We start from the raw sequence: 11713 nt of genomic DNA on the forward strand, positions 1-11713 counted from the left end.
ACCTGCCGCCCAGAAGAAACCAGGTGGCCGGGCTCGCCGGCAGAGCAGCCCCGGCGATGGCGCGCTGCGAGCGCCCAAGAGGACTGCATCATTGCAACTCTGCACCCGTGGTGCCCTTTAAACGAGGCCCAGGGGCGCGTTGCGAGGGAAAGGCTTAGACGCAGGTGGGGAGCCTGAGCTGCCAGGGGCTCTAGCGCCTCCGGCGAGCAGGTGCGAACAGGACCTTGGCGTTCCTAAGGCCTGGGCGACGCTCTCGGGCGAGCGGGCACCTGCGATGGCCAGGTGTGCGCTTCTCCTTCTCAGCTTTGGTAGTAAACAAATCGCATTCTGGGAAGGCGGTTGAAAAATTCTAGAGATTACAGAATTTTCTATGGCTTTTAGAGACGTCGCAACACTTGCTCAGGGGAGAGAAAACCAGTGATGGCAGTGGAAGTTCTGCCTTCCTCCACTTTATGGATAATGATCTTTGAGAGTGCCCGTCCCTGAGGAGAAAGGGAGAGACGTTCTAACAATGGAGCCAGTGAACTAGGCCAGTTATTTCTCATTCAAATATTACCACACCCCAGGATGTTTTGAGTTTTTTAGAACCTTCTCAAACAATTTATTTTAATTCGCTTTAATTTTTTTGGAACAGTTTGTCATTTACCACTTTCGGAAGGTTTGCTCTGAAATTAAACAATGATGGATTGTCTAAAAGTGTAAAACAGTTAAGAGCAGTTTTGAGCAGAGTTCCAAATCGCTTAATTACTTACTAGTACTCATTGTCACCAGATAGAGATCAATTGAATAGAATTGAGAGTCCTGGAATAAACCCTCTCATTTAGGCGCAAATGATTTTCAACAGCTTGCCAAAACAATTACATGAGGGAAGGGGTGGTCTTCTCAACAAATGGATTTAGAACAATTGAAATTCCACAGGAAAAAGGGTAAATCGGATACCCCCCCAATCTCATACCATATACAAAAATTAACTCAAAATGGATCAAAGACTTAAATGTAAGAGATGAAACTATAAAAATCTTAAAACATAGGAGTAACTCTTCATGATCTTTAGTTAGACTATGGATTCTTAGATACAACAGCAAAAGCACAAATGACAAAAGAAGTAATAAATAAATTGGACTTCATCAAAACTAAAAGCTTTTGTGCTTCAAAGGACACAGTCCAAGAAAGTGAAAAGACAATGCACAGGATGGGAGAAAATATTTTATAATGATACATCTGGTAAGGAACTGGTATCTGGAATATATATTTTTAAAAATTACAACTCAGGGACTTCCCTGGTGGCACAGTGGTTAAGAATCTGCCTGCCAATGCAGGGGACACGTGTTTGAGCCCTGGTCCAAGAAGATCCCACATGCCGTGGAGCAACAAAGCCTGTGCACCACAACTACTGAGCCTGTGCTCTAGAGCCTGTGCACCACAACTACTGAAGCCCACACGCCTAGAGCCTGTGCTCCTCAACAAGAGAGGCCACCGCAATGAGAAGCCCGCGCACCTCAACAAAGTGTAGCCCCCCACTCACCACAACTAGAGAAAGCCCGTGCACGGCAACAAAGACCCAATGCAGCCAAAAATTAATAAATAAAAATTATTTTAAAAAATAAATAAAATAAAATAATAACTCAGTAATACTCACTTTAAAGATGAACAAAGGATTTGATAGGCCTTTTTCCAAAGAACATCTACAAGTAGCCAATAAGCAAAGTATATTCAAGAAAATATATTCAATATCATTTCATTAGGGAAATACAAATCAAAACCACAATGAGATACTACTTCACACTCACTAAGATGGCTATAATCAAAAAAGTCAGATAGGGCTTCCCTGGTGACGCAGTGGTTGAGAGTCCGCCTGCTGATGCAGGGGACACGGGTTCGTGCCCCAGTCCAGGAAGATCCCACATGCCGCGGAGCGGCTGGCCCCGTGAGCCATGGCCACTAAGCCTGCGCGTCTGGAGCCTGTGCTCCGCAACGGGAGAGGCAACAATAGTGAGAGGCCCGCGTACCACAAAAAAACAAACAAACAAAAAAAACATTACAAGTTGTAGATTTGCCATCTGTACCTATAAAATAGTTAACAAGGAATTTTCCTTGTATCTATCTGAAGTCAATTTAACTCAGGGTCCTGTAAAAGTGGTGACCAAGACTGTTCATGTCATCCCCACAGAAGACAACCAAGCTGTGTTCCTGCAGCAGCAGAGCAGGGAGTGCCTGTTCTCAGAGACAAAAACAATCGCTGTGGCCTGGTCCACTAGGGTTTCCCAAAGAGTTGAAAGGGAATCAATCCAGAGTAAAGAAGATATGCTTGAGTGAACATTTTCAATACAGTAAAAATAGAATAAGAAAGTCTTGAGAAACATTGAGTTCGTGTTCTAACGTAAGCATTAGGTTCTTTTTCATTTAGACTTGTACTCTTAGCACAAGTTAAAAACACAAGGGCCTACTTAGAAGACAGGCCTGGAAAATCAAGGATGATTCAGCAGTTTTTTGGATGTATATATTTTTATTTATTCATTCTCACACTTTCTAGGAGCCCTCCGTGTGGGAAGCTGAGTGCGCAGAGATGATCAAGACATAGTCCCAGCAAGGAGGAGCTCTTGGCCCACGGGTGGAGTCTGAAGTGCTCAAGTAATCTCAACCCAGCATGAAAAGTGCTACATGAAGGCCTGAACTGGGGGCGCTTGGGGCCCCTGCAGGAGGGAGTTGGCCTGGGTGCCCTGAGAGACAGGGATGTTATGGTCTATTTACTCACGGCTACTGTGGTGCTTGTTTATCTGCCTACGCCTCCACTTTCCCACCTGTAAAGTGAAGCTAATTATAGTAAGGAATGATTGCATCTGTGCACTAGCTGGCCGGACTTGAAAGAAACACAGATCATACTCCTGCTGGTGAGTTAACTCCCTTGGAAGACTGTGACCCAATATGTAAATTTCTGGAAGGAGTTGCCTAAATACAAAATTTCCATTAGTGTTATCAGATTTTTTTATTCGTTTATTCATCCCGTAAACATTGATTTAACTTCTAGCCGCCATGCTTTTTTAACTGGAATACACAGCAGGGGTGAGCGGCGGTGGATCAGAGGATATATAGGCTCAGAAATTCAACATGGCAGATCTTTTCAAAGCATTAAGTTTACCTAGTATAAGCAGTTCATAACATTTTCATGTTAAAACAAACAGGGGTATGTTACAGACAGGATTGTAAAATGCATACAAAGTTTTAGGATAAAGCTTTGGGGGCTCATGGTAGACTTCTTTGATTTATGTCTTCCAGAATTCAGGGGGAATATGTTCCTTCTCTTCTGCCATTAACTGAACATCGGTTGTTAAATAAGTATCTTAGAAGATACAAAACATACATCCCTCCAAAAGTATATAATCTGAACTGAAACAAGACACATGAACAAATGAATCAAGTAGATATCCATACGTGTGTCTTTTTTGAGAAGTATGAGAAATTGCTTCTGTGTCTGTGAAGTCATTATATGTTAGATTCCAGCCATGACAGAACTGTGAGAAACCAATTCAGGGTCCCCACTAGAGAAAACTGGAGAAAAAAATAAAATTCTGCAGGTAGCTCACTAAGGAAACAGATTCAGAAACAGCAAAGGATGGGTCTTTCTTACACAGAGCAAAAGCTCACATCTGCTAAGATGACCAAGGCAGGTGGGCTTGGGAGGATGCAGAAGATTACGAAGGGCAGGAATTGGGGGAAGGCCATTCCAGGTAAATGCAGTGACATCTAGAAAAGGAACAAAGTCAGGAAAAGTGAAGTTGTATTTGGGGTTCAGGGAGTAATCATTTGGTCTAAAACAGAAATTTCCCCAAACATACCAGCGCGGCCTAATGAAGGGACCTTGAAACCAAGGACAAAGAATGTGAAATGTACCTGCCACTTAGGACACGCTCAAGTGAACCTTACTGACTTAACACAAACAGGACGAGGCGTGTGTGATGATGTACTCTACAGCGTCCTGGCAAGTTAAAACGAGTTCAGCACCGGAGTCTGCTTGAAATGTTTCCAGTTTGCTCCCTCCTCCTCTTTCCTCACCTCCCTGTCTATTCTCTCCCATTCCAATAGGCAAACAGAAAACATTCTGCAGTACTACCCACTCCATTATATGCTATTAAGTCAGGAGTATTCCTGTGGGATGACTCTCCAAAGGTGGAATAATTTATGCGGGTAGATAAATTGGGAAAGTGTTGGGATCGCCCAGTTTTGGGTGTGTATTAATTTTTGTATTAATTTGGGTGTGTAATACAATACGCAAGTTTGTATTAATTTTTACATCTTCATAGTTGCTAGATGTCCTGGGAAGGAACCGCGTCTTGATTAGCTTAGTTCCCGTGTCTTGGCACATAGTGTAAGATCTGAGGGAGTCAGCCACAGGCAGGCCTAGAAAACCACAGGCCTCACCCCACCAGGCTGAGCTTTTACTGGGTGGTCAATTGCAGGACATGACACATGCTTTCTGCAGCGATCCCAGAGAGAAAAGGAGGAGGACCTGAGGGTTGTATGCCAACAACTCCTTCCCAAACCACCAGCATCTCCTGGGGGGTAATTGGAGTAAGGTGGCATGAGAGGACAGGTGTGTTATCCTAAAACGTGTCCCTAGAGGCCAAGACGTCTGTGCCATATGTGGCATTACTAACCATGTGTACACTGGGTGGTCTATGTGATGGGGACCTTGCTAAGGCCAACTTGAAACAAGAGGCCCACTGAGCAAAGATGTTCGTTCCAGCTGGTCCTGTGTCCAGTGGTGGAAACTGCAGCGTAACGTGTGTCCTGGAAAAAATCAGTTGATCAGTCCCTCTTACTTATGAGATAGATGCATTGTCCAGGAGACATTGGAGGAGGGCAGAGGGTGTATCAGAAGGAATTCTGGCACTGTTCCTCCTGGAGATCCCTAGGATGTAAAGTAGGTTGCCAGGGAGGGATGGAAGGAATTCTCATAAGGAGCCCAGGGCCTCCTGGGAGAGAATGAATCTGGGACCCAATACTTTGGGCCTCAATACCTGTTTTCAGACTTGCAAACTGGCTGGTCAGATGGAAATAGCATAGATCTTTCCAAGAGACAATAAAATTTGAGAATACAAAGCAGATTATAGCAACAAGACTTATTTTTTATTTAAATTATTTTTAAAACTACTTTTTCCCTAGAAGGTGGCACATTTTCAACAATAAAAAGTCTAACGACCGAATGATGCTCTACCTAGAAATATATACATACAATATTAATTTGACAATATTAAATCAGTGGTAATCACTATAGAACTGGGCTGTAAGTAAATTGTATACTATAACAGAAGAATGTGGGATTCTAAGCCAATTAATAATATATAATATATATAATAATACAGAGAGAGCAAACGCTTAGCTCATTTATTAAAACCAAAGTTTTCAAGCCTAATAGCACACAAGAAATAATCACACTAATTACAAGTAATTATTACAAGTTCTTTTTTTTTTTTTTTTAAAAAGGTCTGGGCTCGGGCTTCCCTGGTGGTGCAGTGGTTGAGAGTCCGCCTGCCGATGCAGGGGACATGGGTTCGTGCCCCGGTCCGGGAAGATCCCACATGCCGCGGAGCGGCTGGGCCCGTGAGCCATGGCCGCTGGGCCTGCGCGTCCGGAGCCTGTGCTCTGCAACAGGAGAGGCCACAACAGTGAGAGGCCCGCGTACCGCAAAAAAAAAAAAAAAAAAAGTCTGGGCTCGAGGTGGCTTGTGGCTCCTTCCTGTGCTGCATCTCTCTTTCACTCAGCCCCTTGGTGCCGGCAGGATGGTCAAGTGTCGCGGTTTCCGTACTGTCAGGAAGCTCTGTAGCCACCGAAAAGACCAGAAGTGGCATGATAAACAGTACAAGAAAGCCCATTTTGACACAGCCCTGAAGCCCAACCCTTTTGGAGGCGCTTCTCATGCCAAGGGAATTGCACTTGAAAACGTAATGGTTGAAGCCAAACAGCCAAGTTCTACCATCAGGAAGTCATGGTTCAGCTCATCAAGAATGGCAAAAAAAATCACAGCCTTTGTACCCAATGATGGTTGCTTGAATTTTATTGAGGAAAATGATGAAGTTTCAGTTGCTGGATTTGGTCACAAAGGTCATGCTGTTGTTGACATTCCTAGAGTCCACTTTAAGGTTGTCAAAGTAGCCGACATCTCTCTTTTGGCCCTATACAAAGGCAAGAAGGAAAGACCAAGATCATAGATTTTGATGGTGGAAGCACAATAGTAATAAATTTTCATATGCCAGAAAGTAATAAATAAAATAACAAAAAAGGTCTGGGGCTTCCCTGGTGGTGCAGTGGTTGAGCGTCCGCCTGCCAATGCAGGGGATGCGGGTTCATGCCCCAGTCCAGGAAGATCCCACATGCCACGGAGCGGCTGGGCCCGTGAGCCATGGCCGCTGAGCCTGTGCGTCCGGAGCCTGTGCTCCACAACGGGAGAGGCCACAACAGTGAGAGGCCCGCGTACAGCAAAAAAAAAAAAAAAGGTCTGATTTGCCTTCTTCATGCAATCAACCTAGTGTCTGTTCCATATGTATATCAAGTTCATGGAGTTTTAGAATTAAAAGGGATCTTAGAAACCAAAGGGATCCAGTTATTTAGTTAGGCAGCTACCCCAGTTCTCTCATTTTACAAATGAGTAAGTGACATACCCAAGGTCAAGTTATTGCACGGACAAAACTAGACCAGTCTCTTGATTTCTAGTTCATGCCTTAAAATGTACACTTTCAAGTATGCAGTGTTCTATAAATATCAATTAGGACAAGTTTATTCACAATGTTGTTCCAGTTTACTATATCCTTACTGACTGTCTAGTTGCTCTATCAATTACCGAGAGAGGTGAAATCATCAAATATAATTGTGGATCTACTTTTTTTAACGTACATTTAAAAATATTTCCTAATTCTGAATTTTCTCTCTTTTAGACGGACTTTCCATCAACCTGATCTAAATTAAAACACTTTTCTGCATGGACAGGAACAGCAGAAAGGAATCAATAAGTAATACAGAGTTGTCCCCAAACTCTGGCACCTCCTGGAAACATAAGGGATTACAGTGAGATGTGGAAGAGTCCCCATGGAGCTAAGGACCCCTGCGAGGGGTCCCAGCACTGTGCTCACGTGATCATCCATTTACACAAAATTTTCAAAAGTAAGATGTTTTAACCACAGTTGGTTTAGATAGCTGTCCCTTTCCACTCCAACTTCTTGTCTATCACATTTCCCTCATATCGAAGGCATTAGAGTGACTGCAGGCAGTTATGGTTCCTGCTGAGGAGAAATTGGGGAGGGTGGGGAATGTATCAGCTGCAGTTTTGAAAGTTGTTTTGCAAAGTTTCAGTAAAACAAATGAGAAGCGACAAACATCATTTGATTTGTCATTTATTTTATTAAAGAACTGAAAGAAAACATTTTTTTCCAACGTTATTGAGGTACAATTGACCAAGCTGTATAAATTTAAGGTGTACGACATGGTGATGTAATATACATATCTACTGTGAAATGATTATCACAATAAAGTTTGCTAACACACCCATCACCTCACATAGTTACCATTTTGAAAGAAAATTCGGATTAAAAAATTAGTGGAATATGAAACAAAAGTGGTTACTATGAAGAATGAAACCAAGAGAAATTAGACTGACATTGAAAAGCAAATTGTGACCAAAAAATTTCAGATCATACCAAAAGCAGTAAATTCATCAAGAGGAAGAGACAAATTTCAAATAGAAGTAATAAATTGGTTTTTGGATTGTTTGATGATCCCATTAAGGGAGGGAAGCGAAAATACCTTTAATTGGAACAATATTTAGATATCATGCCAATTTGACATGAAGTGCTGCCATCTAAAAAAAAAAAATAACAGAAATCATACCACTACAAGGGGGACATAGAGATAAACTGGTTAATAAGTGCTATCAGTTTCAAAGAGTATTCAAGATTACATATTATACAAGAAAGTTAGAAAATGTCCTGAAATCTCACACATGGATCATAGAAATTTCCCCAAATTTGACCACCAGCCTAAAATGCATACAACACTACAAATGGATTGTGAAGTTGAGAGAAATTCTTCTCAACTATCAACAGTAAAAAAATTTGATGAACCATGATCAAGGAAAATCTGAATTATCTTTCTATTCCCACCATAGAAAATATTACAAAATCGTTTTTTTTTACTAACAGACAAAGAATTTTTTAATGCAGGGAAAAAGATTGTCAGGGAGGTGTGTGAGAGAGCTAGTTAATAAAAAATATTTTAGTTTTCTGGATTACGTGGTGTTTGTAGTAGTTGTCAGCATTTTGAAATTTGTAACCTGTTATTTCTTTTCTCATTGAAAAACAGATATTCTCTTCCATATCTGATTTTGTGTTTCTAATTTTTTATTCTTTCATCTTAAAGAGGGTCCCCCAAACTGAATAAGTTACAGGTCACACAAAACCAGGACTTGGCCAGGATGTAAGTTAAAGTAGCAATGTATTTTCTTAATTAGAAGAAATTGGGCTATCTTTTTGCAGCCTTTGGGGAGCACAAAATCAGAAGCTGACCGGTGTGGTCATGGAGCTGTGGGTTGTCCTGGGCCTTGACCAGCAGGGGACAGTGAAGTAGAGCAATTCCAAATAATAGACTGCATTGCCATCAAAGCTAACAACAAAATAAAAGGTTATTTTTGCATACTGCCTGGGGCCAGAGGTTTTACTTTGATGCTTTGGAATATTTTAGAGGACAAATGTTTTAAGAAAGATGTGAAGCATAAACATAGCTTCCCTATACAGTTAAAATAAATCAAAAGAGCCAGATAATTAATTGCATGTAGACACCCCTCCATCCCCAGTATTATAATTATTTATTTGGTTATACTGTTATGAGCACTGTGCTTCAGAATTTTACTACACCAAAATGAGTTTCTCCTAAAGAGTGTCTTCTTCCTTATTACCTTGCAGGAGAGTCCATTGTTTTTCTACTTAAGAACTGCCTCTTCTAATCTTGAAAAAGCAAATATTAATTTGCAGGTCTGTTTCATGCAAAATTAAAAGAATTTCATGTTGGTGAAGAACAGACAAAGCAATCATAGCAGTAACACGGGCTGGTGGCAGGTGGAAAGGTCATGGTTAGTTAAACCCCAGGGTCCTTTCCAACACTGATGCCCAAGATCCTTGGCGTAACTATTCACAATAACAGCTAATACCTCCATGGGGCTGACTCTATGCCAGGCATCATACCAAGTTCTTCATATTGTCTTATTAACTCAGGTAATGCTCACAACAATCCATCACTATTGTAGCACTATTACTACTCTTGTTTTCAGATGAGGAAACTGGGCCACAGAGAGGTTAAGCCACTGACTAAGGTTGCACAGCAAATGACAGAGGTGGGCTTTGAGTCTCAGCAGCCTGGCTCAGAATTGAGGCACTTGGCCACCTGCTACAGCCTTTTGCTACAAGTCCAGGCCTATCTTTCTCCCTCCCGAAGAGAACATCATTATAAAGCGATCAGTAGGACATACTCCAAGAACAGCAATGTTGCAATACTCCGGTCTTTTAAAAGTGGTAGAAAGGATGCTGCTACTAAGTCGGATTCTCCGCTCCATGTTAGGAAAGCTGCATTGCCCACGAGTGGAAGAGAGAGAACTGTGCTTCACCCACTTTTCTCCTCTGGTGACTGACGAAGGCAGATGCCACTTCACAAACTTCCCACAGGACCACACTAAGATTTCTCTCTACTCTGTACTCCCCTCAAGTTATACAGTCTCTCGTCTCATTGCTGTGAAACTCTGAAAGAATCGACTGTACTGTCTTTTCCTAATCATTCACTCACTCTTCACTCCTCACCCTGGCTTCTGCCCCATCCGTTCTCTGGCAGCTGATCTCAGTGAGGTCACTGAAAACCTTCAATCAGCCAACTCCACCTCCCCCCAGACTCTTCCCTTGGCCTCCATAAGCCTTCTCTGGGTCTCCTGGTACCTCTCTGCCTTCCTTCCTTAGCCTCCATTGCTGACTTCCCCTCCTCTGCCTTGCCCCTCTCCTCTCTTCTCTTCTCCTTCTACACCTCTCCTTGGCTCTCCCATCATCTGGCCCTGTCTCTTAGAGACCAGTGGTTTCCAACACTTTCTTGTTCCAGCCAGTCTCCTTTGTGCTCATCTCATATTTCCTGCCGTCCATTATACATCTTTCGTTGGATGGCTCTACTCAAAATGTCCAAAATATTATCTTCTGCCCACCAACTGCATTCCTTTTCTTATTTACCCTGTTTTAGTTAATGACATCATCCAAACCGAAACTGGATATCCCAGCACCATCGTGCATCCCTTCCCGTCCCTCAGATCCGTCTGGTCAGTGAATAGTGGTGACATGTTTCCAGGCCTCTTTCCCCTGGGTCTCCATTTCCACGGCCCCTGTTCAGTCTCAGATCTACTCATCCTCATCAGCTCTGTACACTAGCGTTTCTTAACTTGTCTATCAGTCTACTTTCATAGCCACTGTCCCCATTCCCACCCCCTAACTTCCACTCTATCACACTTACTTTGTTCCTAAAATAAAGACTGATGACATTATTCTCATACCTTAAGATCTTTGGTGGCTTCCCACTAGGAACAGCATATGTTCCTTAGAATGTCATTTAGGGTTGGCTGCAGTCCAGTCCCAACTTGTGTGTCTAAGTTCCCCTCAGGCTACAATGCCCACTCTGCTCCCTCACTACACACCCTAGACTTTAGCCACCCATCTGGACAGGGCAAAGAACAGAAGTTTGTTAGGCAGACAGCCTGGGGGTCAATAAGTAAATCTCCCAACTTCTAGCTATGTGACTTTAGAAATATGATCTCATCTCTCTGACGCTCAGTGTCTTTATCTCCAAAATGGCTCTAATGATCCTTTTTCAACAAAGATGCCTGGGCACTAAACAAACATTTAGAGAGTGTCTACTATGTACCTAAGGTTGAGCTGAGAACTCAATAAATATTAGTTCCTTTTTTCTACACCTGCTTCTTCCTCACCTTTGTTAATGCAGTTCTTTCTACCTAAGCAGACCTTTCCCACCCCCTCCCCGAATCCTTCAAGGCCAGGTTGTGACGTTAGTGAAGGTTCAAGGGAAGGCCCGGCTTGCCTCCCTTGGGGGACTTGGACCAGTTATTTACAGTGTATTTTGTTAGCTTTCTAATGGATTCTTTCCTCCTCCAGACTAGGAGCTCTTTGAAAGTAGGAATGGTATCTTATGTATCTTTGCATCTTATGCATCTAAATATATACATAAATACATTCAAGAGGAAAAACTTAGTGTTATCTATTGTTATCAAGATGTTATAACTCTTAGCATGATTTTCTGGATATTAATTACAGATATACCCTGTGTTGAAATGTCCCAGACATTTTCAAATTGCCTTTCATATTGTGCTGAATAACTTTTTTGCTTTGGTACAATAAAACCCTGTGAATTTGACATATGAAGTGTTTGAGAAAATACACGTAAATGAACCATGTTTGGATTTTCTAATATTTATATTAAGAAATGGTATTAGTTAGCTAGGAAACAGCCTTTTAATGTTTGTGTATTATTTTGAATAAATCGTTTTGAATTAATGATGTTTAACTATGCTTGTCTCTGTTATTATTATACACCTTTCTGTTACTTGCTTTGTTTTGTTTTTGCTGTCTCCCCACTCCCCACTAGAATGTAAATGTTCAAAAAGGCAGGAATCTTGTCTATC

General features: G+C 42.0%; 1 protein-coding gene across 1 annotated transcript; it reads left to right on the plus strand.

Moving 5' to 3' along the window:
• Nucleotides 1-5780: 5780 nt before the first annotated feature.
• Nucleotides 5781-6209, plus strand: LOC309822009 (small ribosomal subunit protein uS12-like; the record flags this gene model as incomplete). The annotated part of the gene is made up of 1 exon (XM_082653596.1): nucleotides 5781-6209. The coding sequence occupies one exon, from the start codon at nucleotides 5781-5783 to the stop codon at nucleotides 6207-6209; it is 429 nt and encodes a 142-aa protein (XP_082509722.1).
• Between the last annotated feature and the right edge of the window lie 5504 nt (nucleotides 6210-11713).

This window comes from Grampus griseus (genome assembly GCF_964374135.1).
Source record: "Grampus griseus genome assembly, chromosome: 4".
Taxonomy (NCBI): domain Eukaryota; kingdom Metazoa; phylum Chordata; class Mammalia; order Artiodactyla; family Delphinidae; genus Grampus; species Grampus griseus.